At 38.5% G+C, this 24,245-nt stretch overlaps 1 protein-coding gene across 2 annotated transcripts in view; it reads right to left on the bottom strand.

Moving 5' to 3' along the window:
* DNAJC1 (DnaJ heat shock protein family (Hsp40) member C1) overlaps window positions 1-24,245 on the bottom strand; it is a 2,872,711-nt gene that overhangs the window by 1,927,346 nt on the left and 921,120 nt on the right. For both annotated transcript variants that reach the window (XM_044064570.1, XM_044064571.1), the window contains exon 3: window positions 19,511-19,557. In XM_044064570.1, the coding sequence (XP_043920505.1) occupies window positions 19,511-19,557 (47 nt within the window). The remainder of the gene's footprint in view (window positions 1-19,510; window positions 19,558-24,245) is intronic.

Genomic DNA, 24,245 nt, shown 5'->3' with positions numbered 1-24,245 from the left:
ACGTAAATTTAGAGAAATGTGTAACCCACAGACGAATGTTACAATGGAATGGCACTTATTTTATACAAGGGACCAAAAGCCTGGTGAAACTTTCGCAGCATATAAAACTGACCAGAGAAATGAGGCCAAAACATGCAGATTTGGTAATTTAAGGGATTAATTGATCAAGGACAGACTTGTGTGTGGTATAAAAGATGATGCTGTGAGAAAGATTTTGCTTCATGATTTAACTTTGAATAAGGCTACTGAGATTTGTCAGATATACAAGCTCACAGAAAAGCACACAAATATTCTTACAAATAAGAACAGCTCTAGTAGGCACAGTGACAAAGCTCATGTTGACAGTATGCAGCACATAGCTAAAAATAACAGGCTCTAGCACATGGCAACAGCTGTAGCCCCTGCAGCACCCACTGGTAAACCCCAGAGATTTCCAGCAAATTCCAGAGTTTGCACAGTCTCAGAGAAGCACAAGTGTGAGTCAGCAAACTCAAAGCATGGGCCCCAACCTAGTTTCATTGCCAAATGTCATAATTGTGGTGGAAGTCATGAATCTAAAAGGGAAAAAATGTTCAGCTTTTGGTCAGCAATACCAAAAAAATACAATAAATGGAATAATTTCAAGAGATTTTGTAAATCAAAAGGGAATAATTTCAAGAGATTTTGTAAATCAAAAGGTCCACATTCTTTTATTATGAGAAAACATCTTAAGAAACGAGTTGATCAATTAGAGAGCTGCAACCCTACTCTATGTTGCTGGTGTGTCAGTGCTTCATGAAACAGTTAATGCAGTAGATTTAAAGGATTTTTGCTTTTATTATCAGATGAGGGAAAACAGGCAAAAAGTGGAGGACATGGGCAAAGTGAAAGCTGGAATCCGTTCTCTGGCAAATCCCCACAAGTCTTCTCTGTCCAAAGAAAAAGAGACAGGAGAAACCATAAATTTTTTCACTTATTCTTTTCTTTTCTGGGGAGAATTCCTAGAAATAAACTTACCTAAAGCAGATACACTCACTCAGGCTCCCTTTCCCGTCTAAGTTGTACACTTGCATCCAGCCCTTCACCTAAGCCTAAAAAGTTTGTTTTTGTGTTATGCCTTAGCGGCTTGACTAGCGAGACACTGTTGTGTGATATATTATGTGTACTATGTTCTGTAGAGGATGTATTATTTGAATTGTGCTTGTGAGGTCTGTAACGTTTAGGTAAGCTTCTGGTAAGGACCTCTGCATATGTAGGTTTATGTGTTGTTGGTTTGGTGCATGAGGTGAGGTGTGCATGCTGGTAACCTGCGTAGTATCAGATAAACTGACTGGTGAGTGACAGCGCCTGGATTCTAGGTTCTTGATAGAGATGCATCTTTTGCATAATGAATTTATGTGGACTAGAAGAAATGAGTTGCCAGTGTAAATGAGGCAATTGCTACATTGCCACAGGATGCCCATGTCGACCAAGCTGGCTGGAGAAACTGTGGGAAATTGTCCATACTGCTAGGTAAGTTGATGTGGTCAGAAAACAGGGAGAGGACAGGAAGGACCAGGTAAAGTAGAGGACAGGAGAAGTGTCCAAAAATATGAAGGGCTAGTGGGTAGGATCTGTGTTGGTACCTCAGGAGCTTTGCTGAATGTATCACCTTGTCAGTGAGGTCAATCACGAGAACTCACCGATGGGGTACCAGCAGAGGATTAAGGGAAAATTTGCAGGTAGAAGTGTTTGTGTCTATAACCCCCAACAGTGTCCACCACTGCTTGACAATGCACGATGTGCAAACAAGTGCAAACCTGCACAAATATGGTGCTTATGTAGCAAATGAGAGCAAACTGATTTAAATTAACCAATAAAAAAGCTCAAAACTGAACCCTGTTCCCGCAACCTTCAATCTGAGGAGTTCTAATTGCACACTCCTGCAACTACGGGCAGGGGAACCCTCTCCAACAAAAGATGGCCTGGTTTAGTGTTCAAGTTATAACAAACAGAACTAGATTCACCAGGTCTGAATTTAGTCTATGCCACAGCAAAGTGTAACAATTTCAGAAAAAGAAGTTCAAATAAGCAGTGATATGGTAAAAATGCAGTTCAAAAGTGCAATATGCAGTGAAAAATTCTACTTAAGTTTTGGGGAGATCAGCAGATGCCTTGGCTTGATCAGATAAATACTGCAGAGCAGTAGCTGGTCACCAAACTCTGTGGAGTTTTGCTAAAACAAGTGCAAACATGGTACTTATGTAGCAAATGAGAGCAAATTGATTTAAACAAATTAACCAATAAAAAAGTTCAAAACTGAGCTCCGTTTCAGCAGCCTTCAATCACATGAGTTCTAACTACACACTCTTGCCACTAGGGTGCAGGGGAACCTTCTCCAACAAAATAGGGCCTGGTTTAGTGCTAATGTTATACAAACAGAACTAGACTCAACAGGTCTGAATCTAGTATATGCTATGCTAGGTCTGAATCTAGTATATGCTATGCTAAACAAAGTGCAACAATTTCAGAAAAATAAGTAATTCAAATAAGTAGGCACAATAAGCCTTCAGTCAGTATCTCCCAGCTCAGGAGGGAAGAGGCTATCCTCTCCTCTCACAAGAGTATAAACCACAAACCTTCTTACTGTAAAATAACTGTCCTGAAGCCCAAGCCCTTAAATGAGACAATTTTAGAACAACAGACACAGTAAGCCTTCAACCAGCAATTCCCAACTTAGAAGGATGTAAACTACCTCTCTTGTCACAAGAGTGTAGACTACAAAACCTTTTAATATAAAACAACTGGCCTGAAGTCCAAGTGCTTAAACCAAAACTAAGAGGGTTAGAATAACAGTTATAATTTAATCAGGTTACTAATAAGCAGTAATAAACGATGCAAAATAAATGCAATTGAACACTTTTAAGAACAACCAACAAAAGCAAAACAAAGAAAGAAAGTATGAAGATACATAAATACAGTAAAAGCAGCTAAATAAAGTGCATTTTTATTAAATCCAAAGGATGGCCTTGACCTGAAGACTACATTTTGTTTGCTACATTTTATAACAATATAGACTAATGTCCAAGTAGCTGCAGCAAAGAAGTTAAAACACTAAACCAAACAGCTATAAAACTGGCTGCAACTGCCGTAATCAAATGACTGCTGAGAATGTAAATCAAAAAATAACTGCATAACTCAAGAAAGAAATGCAAACAAAAATTGCTAGACATTCAGAAGGGTACAGTGTATCCTTTACCTGAAGAAAATTTCCAAAATCAAGCACTTTACATCTCAAGATGATACCTCTAATGTTATTAATGCTCTTGTATTCTTGCATACAATATTTATTTATTTATTTATTAACGGGGCAGTCTGATTGGGCACGTACAGTAATTATTTTTCAGTGGAGGCCTGGGGAGAAAAGCTCCCTCACAAAAGATGCATGTAACCAAACAAGATACAAGTTTGTACAAATGAATAAAATAATGAGACAAGACTAACTTATACAATGTAGATATACAACATATCCAGAGTATAACAATGGGAGTCCATTGATATAGTTCAGGGAATAAAGTTGGCAGAGTATAGCAAATCATGTGGAAGTTAATGTTAGAAGGGAAATATCAGCTGAGAAGTATAAGGAAAGAGTGAACAGAATAAGCTGTGGGAGGTAGAGGAAGGATCAGAGATATGGTTATTTAGACAGACTGATAGAAGAGTACTTAGTACTATAATAGTGAGCTGTTCATAAGTTGATAGGTTATTAGGGTACTGATCCAGAGGACCAGTAGCAGTCTAGCCTCAATATCGCAATTGTAGGTATCCACTGATATGATTAACTTACACCTAGTTTTTACCCCTTTTGATGAGAGCTTGAGTGGCCAGATCTGGAGTGTATTTAGAATTGGCCATCCATTCTTTCAGGGAGCTACTTTTCTTTATAGCTATAGGAAGTGAATTTCACAAAAGGGGGATTTTCTGGGACATGTATCTATCTCATCAACAAGTCCTATTTAAGTTTCAGTAGAAGATAAGATCTCATGAGCAGGTGTGTTTAATGTGCTATTTGTTTTGAAGGTATGTAGGAGGTCACAAAGGAATGGATCCTTTGAGGCTCTGAAGGTTAGAGCTAGACAGAGATCACCCTCAAGAGTCTGTACAAAACAGAAAAGAGAAGACAGCACTTAGAGGCAGTCTGGATAGCTCAAGGAAGACATGAAATGTTGTGGTTTCATAAGCTGGGTCACATGCTTAGGCAAGTACATACCAAAGAGGATGTTATACTTTATGTTGGGCTTGATAAGGGAAGAGTAAGAACAGACTGATTATCTTTCTTAGATCTGGAAGAAAAATCTCTGATGATTAGATTGGCTAGATAACAGGATTTCCAAACAGCGGACACATGGTTATCAAAGGATAGTTCTTGTCAATGAAACTGCCCAGGTCACTAATGAATGAGTAAGCTTTCAAATGGGGTGTCACCTATGTGGTAGATACATGGGTGCCTAATTTTGCCAAAGAACACAATGCTGCATTTCTTAGCATTTAGTTTTAGGCCATCATCCAGGCTCCACTTAGTGATGCACGTTAGTCTCTCCTGAAAAATCTCAGATATGCTAAAGGAGGTGTGGGGAATGTCTGTTATCATAAAAGAAATATGCTGAGCTCACAGACAGAATGCTTATACTTCACACAACAGGTCAGAATGTGTGTGTCAGTTTTGTTCTAAACTGCCTTCTAAATCCACATTACAAAGGAGAAGAGACAAAGGGAATATGGCTACTAAAGAAAGTACAGAAGACAAGCATGAAAGCATAAGGAATTCAGGCTGAGGGACATAGTCCTCATAGAATTCCCCAGAAGACAGCATAATATAGAGCACACCTGTATAACAGTAATGCTGAGACCTGTAGCATATCTGCAAATCACAGTCACCTTGGCCACATCATGTCCAGGAGAATCAATGACACCCTTTTGTAGTGTATCTTTAAAATACTGTATTCAAAGAAAAGGAGGACCACTTTGTACTGCACTAGGCCACTTCTTAACAAATGCATCACTACTCCAGTTACTGCTGTCTTGAAACAGATCCAAATACTTTGTGCATCTGGCACTAATGGTGTGAACATGGTTACCCAATAAGATTTAACTTCTAAAAAATCAGCTGTCCTTCCTTAGGGTGAATTTCCCCTTTTGCATAGAAACAGTAACCTACTGGAGAACCATTGAGGAATTCTGAATAAAGACAACTAGGAAGCAGTTTGACTTGGTGTTACAGGTTCTGGCGAATGGGCTATTTCACTGATTATTCTGTGCGAATCTAGGTTACTGTTATAGCACATTCCTCCTTTTCATCAAAACAGAGTGACCTCAGGACTAATTTATATTTACAGGGGTGCAGAAAGCAGAGATTCATGAATGAGAATTCTGACCTCCCCAAAAACACGTGGTCCTTTTTCTTCTCAAATTCGGTGTTTAAACTGTTATTGAAATAAAATGCAAGCTATGATATTAAAGAGGGTGAGTTATTTCACAAACATTCTAAAAATACCAGAGGCATCTAGAATCTGGAACAAGCAAATAAAAACAGAAGACACAGAATAAATTACTTTGAAAAAAAAAAACACAAACTGCCTGGTGAAATAGGATGGCTACAGAGATGGATCACCTTCAAAAATTTCCTTGAACTGTGTGACACTCTTAAATAGTGTGTAGAGAATTACTGCAAGACATGAAAAACAAGTGGGTGTATTAATATCAGAGACACCAATGGATTGTGCAAATCAATGAAATGATTTAGGAGAGCATTCATAAAAACACTGCGATGTGTATACAATGGTGTAAACATCACTGTAGCCTTTTTGTATTCAGCAATGGGCCTAACCTGCTGCTGCACAGTGCCCTAGCATGAAGACATGCAGGGCTGGCTCTACAATCATGCTGAAGGCCAATAAGGCCATCCAGGGGAAAGGCATATGCTATCAGCCATGTGCTCTCTCCCTCAGAACCACTTCCAGGAAGGCATCTACACACCAATCGATTCAAGAAATCGCTTAGCCATTAGATCACCACACCCAGCCCCACCACTTTGTGGTAGTGATCATGGCCAAAAGACTGCGGTCATCTAGCAAATATGAAGAAGTACATGTATCGAGGGTAGAGGAGTCACTATACATCAGGGATTATTCTAACCTTAAGGGCCATAACAGCACCCACAGCAGTAAGGGGATTGACGTGGGGGGAAAACTCTAGATACCGGGGATTACACCCCAATTAAGTGTCATATCAGCACCAACAGTAGAACAGGGATGGGGAAATGAACATTACACACCAGGGATTACACTAAATTTAAGTGCCATAATAGCACTAACAGCAGTACGGGGAATTGAGAGGTTGGAGAGAAATGGTAGACACCGGCGACTGCACTAAACTTAAGTGCCATAAAGGCACTTACAGCATTATGGGGATTGGGGTGGAGGGAAACACTAGCCCACCAGGGTAACTACAATTGTGACAGTGCCACTTAAGCTATTACAGGAATAGGGAGGTGGTGGGACACTAGCCACCAGGCATACTAGACATATGCCAAAATGGCACTTCAACTTGTACGGGGATGGGGGAAGAAACATTAGCCACCAAGGAAATCACACATGTACGGTAATGCCACTTAAACTATTACAGGGGTTGGAGGATGGAGAAACACTAGATAGAGGGAGCACAGAAAAGGTGACCGAGGAGTGGGTGCATGTGTGTGTGAGCCTGACAGAGGTGGGGGATGCCAATGCTTACATGAAATGCAGTTTACTAATGTGATGTACAGATCAGCAATGATCTGCAAGGTGTGGAAGTAACTGTGACTGAAGACAGGCAAATTAGCTTTTTATGAGGTCTTTCCTCATTATGACTAACCTGTCTCTGAACTGCAAAATACCATGTCGTGGGAGCAGGACCTTTTAGTACTAGCTTATGAATTCACAGCTTAGTTTTGCTGTTGCTTTTCAGTCAGCAAAATATCTTTTTGGATTTACAAAAATCTCTGCTGCTTCAGGGAATATTCTAAGACATTATTAATGGAGCCACTAAAAAGTGAAACATGTTCTTGCAGAGTTGAAGTACATTCAAGCAATAACATCCCTGTGGGTAACAACTGGTAAAGTGTAAGTTGAAAATTTGCTCATTTCAACAAGCTGCAAATAAGAATATGAGGTACAATGTATGAGGGAATATTCGAACTGTACACTGGAAAAAGGGAAATATAAATTTTAGTACTGGAACAGTTTACTACCAAACTGTCACATAAGTTTAGTGCATTATCTTGGACAAAGAAAAAAGTCCATAATGTAACGTTTGCAATGAATTTGTTGAAATCTGACCTACAAAGCACAATGGGACAAGGTCATCTTAATAGCTTATTGCTTATGTATATCCACAGATACATCAACACACCAGTCACAGACATTTGCTAGAAGGCACTGAGGCTGTACTTAGTTGGACACATGTTTTTGATGTCATCTGTGAATGCTAATCATTTTAGTACACTGACACCATTCTATTGCATCACAAATAATTAATGAATCTAATCAAAAGTGGCCCAAATAGCCTTACAGCCTCTGGCATATGGCCCATGGGTATTCACCCAGAGATCTGCAGTAGGCCACTGTGAGGGGCATTATCCCCCTTACGTGTGTGTGTGTGTGTGTGTGTGCACATGTGATGCAGTCCTCATCATCCCTGTCACACTTAGGCCGGCATCTCCAGATGCTCTCTGATCTCCAACTGGAAACCTAATGTTTGCAATGCACCCCAAACATGCAAGCCAATTCCTCCCCTAAAAGAGGCAAGTAGGCAAAGCGTTGCCAATCCTCAATCCTCCCTCCCCAAACCCGAGCTCTTCCATTACCAAAGTCAGTAATCAAACCCAGATTGCCTCGATTATAGTAAGGAAATTATCCCTCTCTGCCAAACAACTGACAAGGAGCAGTCTATTATACTGAGGGACAACTCATCGACACATAGGTATACAACAACTTCTTTTCAAGAATCCCAGTGATGGAGTGTGAACAAGTGTAACTGAAAGGTACCATCACTGATGAAGTAGTGTAAGAGAAGTTATTTGCTTTATGTAGAGAGGAAGATGATATCAAAGTGGTAGTCTATATGATACATGCCCATCCCTCCAACATGTTCCATTTTTGTTGCAAAAGAAATTTAGATCTCTTGAGCAGGTGTTTATGCCTGCACTAGACTTGCGAATGTACACTAGGTCTGACAGGATAAGGCCAGAGGAGGGTCTATATGAGAGGAAGAGATGCCCCCCCCCCACCAGCAGCAGCCTGTATAACACAGAGAAGAGGGACAAGGCCTTGAGTTTCTTGTTAAGAATGTATTGTGGGCATTCGTGCTGTGTCAAATGTTTGGACAGGTGCATACTAAAGATGGCATCATACTCAATTATCAGCCTGATGAGTTCCAGTGGAACAGAGTGGAATGATCATAACTCTGGACCTCAATGTCATATCCTTAGTAATAAATTGCTTAACGAATGACTTTCTTACAATACTAGACAGATGGTGATTAAAAGACAATTTATTGTCTACATAGGTTCCCAACTCCCTAACTACTGGATCAATTTTCAGGGGTAAGTTGCCAATGTAATATTTACAATGGACGTCCTGCTTGCTGTAGCATACTAGTATACATTTCGTAGCATTCAGTTTTAGTCCAAAGCTTTGATACCAGCTATTGGTTTGGGAAAGGCCCTCTGAGAGGATCTTGCTATCCTGTGGGGATGTTTATGATGAACACAAGTTTACATTCATCTACAAACTTAGCCATAAACTCTTAACAGTAGCTTTGACCTCTGAGAAGTAGATGCCAAAAAAGAGTGGTCAAAGGACTAAACCCAGGGGTATGCTGCTAGTGACAAATCTTTTTGAAGAGGTAGAACAGCCTACCCTAAACTCCTGAGTTTATTTGTGAACCAATCTGGTATTCAATAACTTACATAAGTTTGATATTTAGCTGGGTTAGTTTATGTACAATACTGGAGTGTGGGATGGTGATGAATGCCTTTGCAAGGTCTAGAGGTACTGTGTGTACTGATTTACCCTCATCCATTGTTTCAGTAATTGTCTCAAAGAAGTCATCCAGATTAAGATGGCAGAATCTGCCCTTAACAGACCCAAACTGGACTGGGGCAAGAGTTTTTAGGTTAACCTGTATCTCTTTCTATTAATTTATCAATGATCCTTTCCATAGCCTTACAAATGAGGCTGGTCAAGCTTACGAGTCTATAATTTCCTGGGTCCATTGACGCCCCAGCTTTTTTACAAGGAGGTAAGAGTTGCAGTTCTCCACTTTTCCGGCAAAAAGCCTGTTTGGAGGTTGACACTCAATAGCCTCTGTTGAGGGGGGGGGTCTTACAGGTCCTATTTCAGGTTGGCTATTAAGTAGCCTGGAATGTTATCTGGACCCACAGAAGCAGTGCTTGGCCTTGGCTAGTGCCTTGAGGAGACTTGTTCATGACAGGTTAAGGGGTATAGATGTGGGTATGAGATTTGGGAATGGGTGGGCAGATAACGTTTGAGAACTTTATCTGCTAGTAGACTGCCTATGTCCTCTGGGTCTGAGTATGTAATAACATTCACTATTAGCTCTGCACAGTGGTGGGCACTGTTTCTAACATAGTTAAATAAGTGGTTGTCCTTTGCCTGGTTGGAAATGTTTTACCTTGTATCTGGCTTTGGTTGATTTGATCAGGGTCCAAAATTCCATGTTAAGTTTAGCAAGTGTTTTTTTTTCATCTTGAGAGTTGAACATATTTTTAAGTGGAATGAGTTTTTTTTTTTTTTATACAGCCTGTTTATATTTGGTTCTTCCAAGGGGGGTTATTTTTGAATTTGGTGTTATTTTTACTTCAGAGGTGGATAGATGCATCTCTGTAGTTATTCACATGTGCATAGCACTTGGCAGTAAAGAATTCTGGCATAAGCAGTGGGATTATTGAGTTGGAAGGACATACTGAATATAGACAGGTTGTCAGTCAGTTTCAGCAGATTAGCCTTGACAATTTCTGAATACAGAGGTATTGGTGGATGTTTCTGGCTTTGGTCTTAAGGTGAATGAGGATGGATTTGTGGTCCAATTTGACAAGGGTGGGAATTACATTTGCTAGGGAGCAGATCTGTTCCATATAGGTGAGGGCAGTTCAGCTCTCTATCATGCTATCCAAACAATGCATTTGGTGCTCTCAGCTTTCAAATCCATGTTGTGTTGAATTCAAAATTCAGGGCTGCTGCAAACAGTCAGACAATATTACAATCACAATGTACGTTCAACCTGCAGACTAAGTAACAGGTTGTGAACAAGATCATCAGAGAGATGGACTTGTCTCTTTCAGACATTGTTTTGCCCAAAGCCATCATCACAACCCACTGGGTTGTCTCAGCATTCTGGCAAGTATTATGCTGAATATAAGACTGTTACAGATAGTGGCAGGCAGTGCCATGACAATGTGGTGCAAATAGGGCACCCTCTCCTCTCAACTTTGCAGGCTGGACAGTTGGCAAACATGCATTTAGATAGACTTGGAATGTAAAATACCTTATGAGTCAAGTAAAAAAAAAAGCTGACTTATGTACAGTCTAAGAATGTTAGGACTACCACAAAAAAAACTTATTTATCTAAGGGAGACAATCTGGTATCCAAGCAACTGCGTAGAACACAACTTGCAGATGAGTTATTCAGATTACGCAAAACCTTGCTACTTTAAACCTGCAAGTCAGTTTTTCCTCTTCAGCTGTAAAACATGTTAATATGCTGATATCGTTCTCAGCTACAATGCTCAGTTTTATTCTTATAATTTATTTTTGTCTCTGTTCTGCTGTATATTTTCAGGTGGAGTGCTTGATGACACTAATATTGTGTCTGTGCTACTCAAGTCTATTCTCGTGTTGCACATCATATGCTATTCAACCTCAAGCTGCTTTTATCATAGTATGCACCACATATAGTACTATGGACAAAGAAGGCTGAAGAGCATAAAAAACTAATAAAATAACCAAAGCACAGTCAATCCAACTATATCTGAAAATGGCAATATCAGTGACGTAAAGCGTGACACTTAGGATACAACTCTTCAAGACACTGCTAATGAAATTGTAAACTGCCAAATACTGGTTTGTTTATTCATTTAATGATACCTGCTCAGCATCCAAACCATGCTTTATTGCACAACAAGGTCCTCTTCTTCACATGCATGAAGAACTAAAAAAGCATGTCCTGCTTCCCTCTGCTGACAATGCACTATAAGATACTCCCAACTGTTTCATACCCATAACGCACTACTAAAGATTTCTTTCCTCATAAATGGTCACTTTGCTAAGCAAGAACACACCTCATTCTGCAAATTCTGCCCCAGCCTATAAATCATTTAATGACTATTAAATTTGCAGAAAATTGCAAGCAATATAATAAGCCTAGCTTGCTATGCATTTTATACCATTCCTTCATTATTAGGTTCATAGGTAAGTACTAGGCTATCTGCCCGAAGGCATTTATAAGCCTAGCCAGAATGTGTTGGCTTTCGCCACTCCTTAGATTAGTTCCCTGTGCCTCTGTCCAGCACAGCCACTGAAGTGATACCCGGGGTAAACTTTGTTTCCCATCCACTTGTCAAGGCTTCGAATGTTATCGGGCTTATTGCAAAATAAGTACTTTAGCATGAGTTGCTAAATTCTGGAACATATGTCCTTGTTCTGTGCATGCTACAGATACTTTCTTAGAATTTAAAATCTTCTTAGAATTTAAAATCTTATTAGATAGTCTAACAGATATAGCTGTAGGTCCTCAGTCATGGGGTAGAAGCTCCTCAACAGTCTCCTTATAAGGTTTGGTACTTGAAATTTTACAATAAAATAACAATGTAATTTCATTAAAACCAAGTTACTTTCAAACTGACTGTAATATCAGTATTAGCTGTGAGACTTGCTAAACTCATTGGGAAGTTAACACGTATGCACCAAAAGGGGCTTTATATCAGGTGGTTAGTCAACATTCTGCAGACTATTATGATGCAAGAAGTGCATAAAAAAAATCCCTTACTAATGATCCATTTAGATGCAGGGAAGGCCTTCAACAGAGAGCACTGGAGTTTTTATAGGGGGTAATGAAAAAAATTCAGCCTTTCCCAGAAATTTATTGAATTATTACAGCTGACATATGAAGAGGATGGAGCACAGTTAAAGAGGAGAGGGAATCTCACAAAAGCAGTGAAATTTGAATGAGACAAGGGTGCCAGTTTTCTCTGTTGCTCTTTACCCTGCATTTGGAGCCAGTTAAGGTAAGAAGAGATACAAGGTATTCCTTGAGGCAGTGGATATAAAATGATCATTATTTGCAGATGTTGTTATTATATATTTGTTAAATGTGAAGAAATGATGTGCAAAACAGTTTTTTGATCTCTCTAAGGAATTTGCAGATATTTCACAATATAAAGTTAATGAAAGAAAAACAGAGACAATAGCAGTGAATTACAATCCAACATGAGAACAGATACAATAATACCCTTTATTTATTGGGAGATTACCAAATGAAGTACTTGGGGTTATGGATAAAGAAGATGGAAGCAGGAACCTATAGAAGGATGGAAGGAGGAAAACAGGATGATTAGGGCTCATATAAAAAAATGGAAGATGCTATCATTGGACTTGGATAATACAATTCAGACTCTCTCACAACCTAAAAAACATAGGAAATAAAAATCTGCAAACACTAATATTAAATAATCCAGAAGCCAAAGAATGAACTAAGGTTAAGATAAGTGCTTTTGTTCCTATTTATTTCAACTTGGAACTTCTTAAGTTTCATGTTAAAACACACAGGAGCAAAAGCATTTACCTTAACCTTGGGCAATTCTTTGGTTTCTGGATTATTTAAAATTCAGGCTCTGAAAATGCTCATACTGCTAGTGTTATATATGGGCGGGCTTACTTGTATATTCCTGAAGAAAGGTGGTGGAATGGATTGCTAAAAGTGATTAAAAAATTCAAATACTGCAATAAGATGCCTAGGGTCATTTGGGAAAAATGCATATACAACTGGCACAAGGGAGGATTAAGTGCTGCCCAATCTAAAACTGTACCACAGAACACAACTGTATACTGGCTTACTTGATACAGCTTAAAGAATATACGTCTAATTGAAAGAAATGATACAGAATCAGGTGGGGAGGGTTGAATCCAACAGACAGGAATCTCAATATACAGGCAGATTATAACTGGTGACAAGTAAAACACAACGTGAGGCACTATTCAAAGTGTAGAGGTGAGACATACAGAGGATGGACAGCTAAAAGATTGGAAATTTGAACCATATCCAATAGAGGTGGGGGAGAAAGACAGTGGGACATCTCTATCTGTGCACACTTCCCTAAGGAAGCAGAAAGGTCTACTTTACTGGGACTAAGCTATACAAAAGTACACATTTCTTAAATCAAAACAATTTCAACAAAAATATGAATTTAGTAAACAAGAGTGGATGCTACACAGGTCAATGAAGGCAACCAGAAGGGTGATGTGTAGAGATTTTTAGAGGAGAGCATGCCTTCTATAATTAAAATGACAGAGACTAGAAGGTCAAAGGGCAGAGAAAGGTGAGTAGTGGGTAGATTATATTAAACCAGAAGGAGTCTGTTAATCATGACTGACCTGTCTAAACATGGGCTAAACTCTTGTCTGGGCTTATGAGGACCTCAGGGCCAATAGCCTAGTAACGTCCTATGATCCTATCACTTGAGGGGGGCATGGAGAAGAATAATTTTGAGCAGCTAATAAACAAAGACTGGCAGGAAATATGTGCACTACCTAAACAAATTATAAAACCTAGAAGATTCAGAATATTTTGGTGGATGGTCTAGATACAGCTTTCCAGATGGGCAATTTAGATGTCTTCTGGTTGGCCTAAGATGGACAGATGTGTCCAGAAGGTGAGGCTGTAGCAGGGGAAATCAAACTTGTTTCAGCCACAATGATAGTATGAGAATGACTTTGGCCTTGTGCATCTTGGCATTCTCCAAAAACATGAGAATAAGGTGAAATGAGGGAATATCATAAAGAGGACCTGTGAGCCTAGTGCTGATTAGGTTGAATTTAGAAAACCATTATTTTTTATAGAATGAACTCTGTTATGGAAAAGAAACATTTGGCAAGACAATGTGTCCATCTTGCATCTTGTGAATGTGATGGACTGTGTGGACATCAAGTGGGACTTTGGTTATCCTTAAATAATGAAACAGAACTAGGTTGTGGTTCCTTGAAGCCTTGAAAATTGCCACAGTGGGGCCCACCAGGAGCCAGTCATCCATGTATGGAAAGATCCTGGAACCCTGCAATGTGAAAGGTTGTACAACCACTTCCATGTGGTGGGCTTGAGTCCTCATGGAACAGATCGAAATTGACAAAGAATGTTGCGTATGTGGAACAGCAGAAACCTCCTCAATTTCTTTACAATTCTGTTGTGCAAATATGCAACTTGGTGGCTCACATACAAATTCCTTCTTACAGAGCAGGCAGAATGGACTGCACTTTCTTGAGAACCTAAACAAACTTGTAGTAAAAGTCTAGTTCTTGCTGGTCTAGGATTATCCTCTTTTAGCAGGTTTAAAACCTATTTCTTTACCACAGCCATCTAAGAGTGTGGAGGTCTGGAAGGAGGGGAAGTCTGTGATCTGGGGGGGGAGATGAAGAGAATGAATAACTTCTGGACACCACCTGTTTGGTGTGACGCCCATCCACGCTGACAAGTGGGCATGCAACCCCTGACTGCCTCCATAGTAGCATATTTAGACTAGTTAGCAAGACTGTGGACTTCATCTTGGGAGACCACAATTAACCCTGACCATTCTACTGAGGTTGACCACCTATGAGATGGCAGCTGATTTGAAAGTTGCCATGACCTCTGCAGCCTCTTCTAAAACCTTTAATGGCATTACTATTGGCTGTGACTAAACAACATTTGACATGGCCTTCATTGTGTCCTAGAAAAGGTGAACTGTAAAAGCTTAATTTTCATCTCAACTGTGGTGAGTGTCTCTTCTCTACAGTTCAGCTTTTACTGCCTGGATGAACAGCACGGTTCTGTCAAGAATATGTTCATATCATCAGTCTTTGTATCTTCCTTGAAATCTGTAACTTGCAGTCCTGTCTGGCACCTCATTGCTATACCAGTGCCCCTAGCCTAGGTAAGCCATCTGCTGCATTGCAAGCAAGGCCATAACTAGATTTGATGTACAGGATAGAACTGGCAACTGAGGTGACAGTTTATTCTTACACAGTCTTGAGTGTTTCTTTTAAAAAGCTTCTCTGAACCTGAGCAAATGTGTCATGAGTTCACTGTCTTGCTGTGAAGGTGGAGTATGAATAAACTCATTTCCCTAGGCAGCCTACCACCAGCAAATTTACTACAGCAATTTTACTCAAATAATGGCAAAGAAACTGCCACTAGAATTGTCAATATTTTCAATAAGAATTAACTACAATTAGCTGAGAAAGTATTATGGTGAATAAATTCTAACAAAACTAGAACGACTCCATCTAATAGCAGTGGGTATGGGTAAACTGAGCAGTAACTCTAGCAAACAGTTTGGACTTCAAAAGAAAACGAACAAAATGACCTGGTCTCTGTACGTACATAAACACACCCTACAGATATTCAAACGCTAACTACGATTAAGGAAGGATGCAATTATTCATAGAAAATCCTAATAATGAAAGACAGCCTGGAAGTGTTCACCTTAGCTAGGTGATATTTTGCACTGCTAAACATTGCTGAAGACAAGAGTCCTTGGGACTAGAGGATCATGGCTAGGTGGAAGATATTTTGATAGCCTGGGCAAGTTCTCATTGTTGGGCTATGTACTCGTTGCCCTTAGTTTCACAATTGACACAAATGGAACTTCCATCTTAGATATACATTCATACATATGCACACACAATACGCACATGTACAGAGAGCCTGACAAGTGCACAAATGCTCACCACCTCAGCAAACAGCAAATACAAGAAACCAATAAAACCGTTTAACTGCGACACATTGGAACAAATCATCCAAAGTTGTTCATTATTTTATTTTGAATGAAACTCAGTATTTCTGCAGGCACTCCTTAAAGCTTGCTATATACTACTGGATGCAGTAAATTTATATGAATATTGCATTGGTATCAACTATGAAACAGTTTTCTGGCTTGAAGGTGTGAGTGGTGGTGGATGCATTTAAAATCCATGTTTATATACACAGCAACATGTTTAAGAACAAATTAGTTTTCTAAAAACAATAAACATACTAAACAAAATATGCTTATTTTTAGGTACAAGCTGGACAGTATACAGCAGAAGAAAACAGTCATGTAATGATAATAAAGATCCACTAGATTATGTTCAATATAAAGAAGGGCATCTAGTGCTTTAAACTCTAGTTACGGAGTCAAGAACTCAAATGTATTACTCACTACTTCAGATTAAATGCCTAATGATCCTTCACTCGGTATGATTAATGGTCAATGTGAAGAAAATAAGGCTGCTAAAATTGTGTAACATTACTGAACAACTATTCAGAACCTGGTCTTCACCTTTTTCAAACTTATTACAACAGCCAAATCCCCCTTACATGGCAGGCTTCAAATACATTGTGGCATGGCATGATACTCCTAACCTTGGCATTCATGTTGACATTACCTGCTTAATGTTACTGCAAAAGGTCATCCTTCTCACTGCTACAGCAGAATCTCTCTTTTTCCCTTCCCATCCAAGAAATAATGCATTAAAAATATATTCACCTTTTGTGGAGCTTCTTGATATACGACGCTAGCTCAGATTACTCCTTATATAGGCATAGCACCACAATGAACTTGTTCTGGCATTATAGTGCAAGCTGAACTTCCATATACTAATTTTTACATCTCCAAATCAGTTTGTTTCACCGTTTTCTTTAAGGGCATCATATGCAATCCCTTGCTATTTCATACATTTTGTTACTCTTCTTTCTCTGTATTCTGCAACAACATGTCCTCCGGTAATCTTTTGCCATGCCTTTAGTTCCCATTTCCACTGTTTTGTTCTGAGACAGACACACATACTTCCAGCATCACTATTTTTCTCAAAGGATAAATGCCCTGCAGAACCGCTTTCACTTCTGACTTTTTCTGCTAATGTATCCTCCTCTCCCTTACTTCTCACAAGCTTTTTTTAATCACCACATGTTTCATGCTCTACTATCTACTTCCCATATACCTGCCTTTTGATTCACCCTCGGTGAAAACAGGGCTGCATTTGTTGTTTAATCAAGTCTGACTCTTCATGCTGTCAAGGACTTTAACACACCAGACCTGTCTGCCCCTATATTTTGCCGTTGTCCCCCTATTATTTTAGGCGTTGTCCAGATTTCTTGAGCTAAGAGGTTGCAAGTTATGTGACTTTTGGTAACTCCCTTGCTTTCTCTATTATCTAAACACAGTTTGGCTTTTTGACGTCTGGTACCTCTTACTCTTCTAAAACCACCCTGCATGTCTTGATCTATATATCAGTGGAAGGCTCTAGGGCTGTTAGTCTAGTAACCTCCTATGATCCAATAATCCAATTAAACATTAATTCTGTAGTATGTGAAACACGTCTGACTGATAATTTGAGGACTATTTAGTATATAAATACACACACACACACACACACACACACACACACACACACACACACACACACACACACACCACAACCCTACAGCAAAAGCAAAAGCAGGATATGGGGCATAGATCTTCAACTGCTAAGATAGCTACATGAAGTTGTATGTCATGTAGTACTCAATTCTTCAGTGAGATTGAATGTCACTTGGTCCACATTTTGTCTACAGAATTTGGTGTGAATACAAACCTCATGATCTCTGTGCATTTTTTCAACATCTTAACAAATATCTATGTATTACACTCTTTCTTGTTTTTAGCAGTAATGCAGCCTTACAACTACGCTTTTCACAAACATCCTCAGTAATATCTACCATTATTTTTTCACCTCAGTCAGCTCCACTCAGAAAGATTATTTAACATACTGGATTCATATTGTAACACGGGCACCCCTGTTTGCTCTGATTTATACCACTCATTCCCCCAGCACATATGGAAATGATCCATATTTCAACACACCCACTGCAAGCAATAAGATTTAAAATAAAAGTAAATACAATATTCGCTCTGCCTTTTTTCTCCACACCTGTTCTTATTTCAAAGGAAAGCTTTCTTTTCACTTACTACCTCTTACATCTTTCTAGAGAACCTGTTGGGTTTCCTGTACCATCTATTTTTTGATAACAAACCATGAAGAATCTTCATCTATAACACCCTTGTGCTTTCCTCAACCTACAAATCCTGTCCTTTCCCTTTAGTTTAATTTACTAACACAATAATCCTAAAAATATCTATTCTTTCTACATTTGGATCTCTGAGCTCTAAAGATGACTTATGTGCTTGCAAATGTTCGTAAGTCCAGCTTTCTAGTATTTTGACAGTTTGACTGCATACATGCAAAGGTTTACAAAAAAGGGAGCACTAAACCATATATCTATTTTGCATCTTGCAGAAACAAAAAAAAAAAATCAAAATTACTCTAAAGGCAGTTTTGTCATTTTTGTTTTACAAAGCTGTATAAGCTATTGTGTGCAACAAAACCCTTCCTCACCCTCCATAGGAACCAAAAGATTTAGCACCTTTGCAATTTAACAGTGGTTCCACACAATTAATGCACCTAGTGAAGGGAAGCCTACCATGTTTTGGCCTGTGACACAGCCACTGCATTCAGAAAGCAACATTTCAACAAGCAGGTTCAATGCCCAATTACATAAAATGAAGCTGCATTTGTATCTAATGCAAAACCTAGAAAAATCTATCCATTAGGATCAAAGTAAACAAGTAAATTTCACACTGAAAATACATCTGTCAGATGAAAACATACACAGCTAAACTAATCTAGTACAAAGGCATCATCTGTTGGCAATCTTTCCATTAAAATGCATTATTATTCCAAGCAAAACACAACATAAACATGGAACTTCCATACATTTTAATTTATTTGTTAAAAATACATTTGCTCTATTTTATCAACATTAGATAAGTCATGAAAAAAATGAAAAAAAAAAAAAAAAAAAAAAAACAAACAATACTTGCAAATCTTTCTTTAAAATACTGCTTTAGTAATGTGCAACTAATAAATTAATAGTTATGCAGTTTTTTCTAAAAGAAAAAAAATCAGGAGTTGTAGAATATTATGCTTTACTTCAGATATAAAATGTTCAGAAAATACTATTTGTCTATTCAAGCAAACAGCGAACAAAGAGGAGTAAATGACGTGCCATTTGTACACAATGTGTACTTTCAGTGTCAGGTCACAATGATGGTTTTCACAGCCATGTATTTAATGCTGCAGCTACCTCCTGCGGTTAGTCCATTACCTAATGCAAACAGATATTACAGCATCTGAACTATTTACTGAAGTAAAAAGCAGCAACTTACCGTGCTCTCCTCTCTTCATCTTTCAGAACCTCATAGATTGCTACCAGCTGTGAAGGAAAAGATATCCATCAGATTTTTCCATAAAAATATATGCACAAAAGCATGCAGCGACAAAATGCCTTTCATGCACAGCAATCTGCAGACAAGCTTTCTACAGTAATGTCTGCTGAGCGAGCCTGCCAAAAAATTCTAAATTATGAAAACATAAAAATGAGGTTATTTATTTATCTGCACACTTATGTAATGTCATACATGGTACAACCAGGCAGACAGATATGTGCACAAGTTACAGTTCAGAAAACAGAAAGTGAAAAGTGCTGAAAGTCTTTGCTGTTGGAATGACCACTTTCTTATTATAGCCGATTATTTATTGGCGATGTGTGTATAACATATACCGTCTGAATAAACCACTTTCTTATTACAGCTGATTGTTTATTATGGCATGCTCTACTGATCACTTCTCCAAGTATACAGACGATATAATTACGGAACTTAAAAATAAGTCATAAGATACTGGCTGCACCGCTCCCCATCTCCTTCCTATTCCAAATGACTAGTCAGAGTCCTTTTAGCCTTATAATTTAATATCAAATGGTCAAATGTCAGAACAATAAGGTAAATTTTAATAAAATCTGTGCAAAAGTATAATTGCTTGTCCAATTAAACCTTCAGTACATTTAACACCTGCAACATAATCACCACTTTAATAATGACACTGACACAAAACTGCAACTTACTCAATATACTGCAGTATAAGAGAACAGGAGGGCTGAGAAGGGAATAACTTGGGAGGAACACGAAGGACCAATTAAAGCAGAATCAAGTGTGAGGTGTGCTCTTCCTTTTAGTTATGCGTACTCTTATCTCTTTCAATTCTTTGCTCCTCTGTCTGCAAAGGGAAAAGCAGACTGCTTTACATTACATAACCCCATATTACAAAGTGTCTTGCCCAGTGGTGCTTCACCTTGCATGCAACCCTTGGCTTTCTTGTTTGGTTCCCCATTTGGTGTATTTTCTGTGTGCTAGACTCTTCTGCATGCCCCAGGACATGTCAAGAAAATATAAATACCTCACAACGATTAGCTGCACAAAACCAAACAGTCAACAGGTAAAAAACAAGAAAAGTGCAGTTCCACGGCTGATAAAAGATGAAATTCCAGATCCAGTGTAGTCAATATATATGTTTTTATATATATTATGTTAATTAATGTAGTATAAATATTATATAAAATTACTTTCTCAAACCCCTGTTCTTTAATTCTGGTTTCAGGGGAACTACATCACTTAGACTGGAGCCTCTAAAAATATATCTAAATATATCGCGATTTTCAGGTCATTTAGAGTGTTGTAGAATTTTTAACAGTTTTTATGTATCTTGTTTATATATATGTTTTTTATGAAGGATTTTTTTTACTGTGGTTGTCTTTTTAAATAGCTCTCTTCCTGAGCACATTCACTACTGTTTTACATATCACATGACTAATTATTGTTAATTGATGGAGTATTTAAACGTAGTTTTTTGGTCTTTTTGTGATCTGAAGAAGCAATTGTTTGAATTGTGAAAGCGCTCATCTTTTTCATTAAACTTTTTGACTACACTGGATCTGAAATTTCGTCTTTTATCAGCAGTGGAACTGCACTTTTCTTGTTTTTCACATGCCCCAGGACATGTCAACAAGTGAACATGCAAGCTTCTAAATTGTGTGTGTGTTCATGTTCTATGATGGACTTGCATCCCTTCAAGGACTGGTTCTCTGCTTTCCTCTTAGTAAGTGCTAGGATAGGCACCAGCTCCCATGCGACTGAATAACAAACAATGCATGAATCAACACAGTACAAACTCTCTTCTATGGACCGTTGCAGTGTAACTTGCATTAGTTCTCCGTAATTTTTTGAAGGAATTAAACATTTCAATGCAAACATTAAACTAAACAAAAATGAAAAGATGCTCATCTCCTTTCAGTCACTTTAATGTTTTTATGCAGTTATACTATACAGACAAACACAAACAGTAGGTGCAATGTACATTTAAAATGAAACTTATCATAAGTCAGTAAGTCAGCTTCTTGGAACAGCTGTAGTGCTGTCACGCATGCAATTGACAGGCTAACTCTGTAAGCAGGCCTGAGACACTGGGAGGCTGGCCAGGAAGGAAAACAGCACCTACCGATGATGCAGACCTCTCAGACAGAGAAACAATGAGGAAGAAACAGCACTATTGGTCCCAATGGCATTACTACCACCTGTTTCCACAGATGCTGAATGTGTAAAAAGGATGCTTACTGAAACAATAGAGTCTTCGCTGTCATACAATAAAACTGCACACACCATGTCTATTTAAAGACAGTGAAACAACTTTTCTTAAATCTTGGATACAAGACACAACAATAAAATGCTTGCTGTGATGGTATGCGTCATGGTATATATTCTACTGCTCACTCCAATTCCTGCTCTGTATAAAGAGCGCTGGTTTCTGTTTCCAAGACTACAAATTAATGCTGTAATGCTGGATGAGAAATGATGAGAAACAAGGATTATTCCGAAAGACCAGCTTTATGATCCATTCCAGAGAAGAACAGAGGAAAATGTAGCCCTAGGAACAGTGGAAAATGGATAAATAAGACTGGTCAGACAGATTTTATTTACTTATATTAATCAGAAGGGTGAACTCACTCAAAAACTGATGCTTTTAAGGCTCAACAGGACCCAGACATAGAGCAGAGTTGTACAATATACAGAACACAGAGGAAGCAAGCAAATTAGATATACAGCGAGTAGCAAACATATGTAAAAAACAGAAAAATAAAATATGTAATGTAGTTCCCTAATATGTTCACCAAACGTTTCCACATAACATCAGTCAATATACTAATGTCAAGTGCAATCAACATGAAATAGAAACAGATGAGGGAGTTAAAGAAACAGAGAAAGTGAAGTGCGAAATAGTAATATAAATGTGTGCTGATTTACTTAATCACTCCAATTAAGATTTAACATTATTTATATAAACATATGTGTGTGTGTGTGTGTGGGCGCATGTGCACATGCATATACATACATATATATATATATATATATATATACACACACACACATATATACATAAGGTATCACATTTATCGTGCACAGACTACTAGGTAAATGGCGTCCATCTTGTTCATAGTTTACCAGGTTTGCAGAAGTGCTATTGTCTTCACTATTCCACAACCTGAGAAACCAATGATCTTTGATTACCAACCATAAATGAAAGTCCATACTACCTCTCAACCTCTTAGCTCAAGAAATCTGGACAAAGCCTTACATAATGGGGGGACAAAGGCCAAAAATAGGGACAGATTTTAAATATTGTTCTTATAAACTTAGGAAGCAGCTAGAGTAATAGGGTTTGTGTTAAAATGTATTGTCTTAAGGACATGAAGTCTGAAACTCAAATGTATGTCATTACTTACTGATTTCATTCCTTAGGTCATCCCAGTGATTTGCCAGAAAACCACACATTTTATGAGGAACAGACTGAAATTTTGAGGCAAAAATCTGGACATTCTGCGAAAATCTGTACAGTTGAGAGTTATGCGGCCCCCTGTTATTCTTGCAACGTTCATTAGCCTGTCACATAGATATTTCACAGTTCTTCTATCCTTTTAGAAAACAGAAAACACCCTTGACTTTATTAATCCCTTTGCCACTGGCACCACAAATTTAAGTTCCTTGTTGTTATTGTTTGCTGCTTGTTTAAAAACACGTTCTGTTTTATACCCCTCCTCTTCCTCTTGTCTATTACATTCAGTACAAGTTCAAAATACCAAGACGTTAGCATAGCATCTTGTTGGCCATTAAGCAGTGAACCATCTCCAATTTACTTTTGTATTTCTTTATGTGAAGGCCGCAAAATTCAAAACAGTATTCTGAAAAACTTCTTTAACAGAGGTCTATCAAAGACTAAACACTGCACAGATTTTCCGGTCTGAATACTCTGTCCCACATCCCTGGCCTCTTATTAATCTTGCATCAGGTTATGGTAGACTGTACAGCTAATGGAGTGAACAATGTTGTTGCCAGAATCATTCTCTCCAGGTACTGTGCTCAGTTTTAATGCAACCACCAAGCACATTCTTCCAGCATATTTTTTAATGTACAGATTTTGGTGGCAACTTTAAATAAGTCTTGCACCACTATGGTAGTCTTTGTTGATCTATCAAACATTCTAGCAATTCGATTACTAAGCATCCAACCACAACCTGCAGCTAATGGCAATGATGCAGCTTTTTTTGGGTGCTACCTACTGTATCCCTAAAAAATAAAGACTAAAGGACAAGACCCACAACAGATCCATTATGATTACGCATGCCCTCCATTCTCAAAAGACTGTTTCTGTCAATGATGAATTATCTTCAGGTGGAGTTATAGGTTCATAGGTAAATACTGAGTAATCAGTCTGTAGACTATTATACACCTAGCCAATAACAAAGAAGTTATGCACTCACCATAACGTTCCATGTATGTAGTCCATCTCTCCGAACATTATTACATGTGGGTTTGGAGCCGATCCTTGGCTCTGACTCGGCCGCTTAGAAACCCTGAAAACTTCGGATTGGCTTGTGGCTAATAGGTATCCCCATGATGCATGCGCACATTCCCCAGATCTTGTTTGCTACTAGTCTATCAGAATCAGACATGAAAAAGGAACAAAGGTCCGGAAAAATAAACTGTAATAAAAGGAGCCCTTGTGGCAAAA

The sequence above is a fragment of the Protopterus annectens genome, chromosome 3.part0 (genome assembly GCF_019279795.1).
Source record: "Protopterus annectens isolate FY-2018-M chromosome 3.part0, PAN1.0, whole genome shotgun sequence".
In the NCBI taxonomy this organism is placed as follows: Eukaryota; Metazoa; Chordata; order Ceratodontiformes; family Protopteridae; genus Protopterus; species Protopterus annectens.
This window is presented reverse-complemented; position numbering and strand designations above follow the sequence as displayed.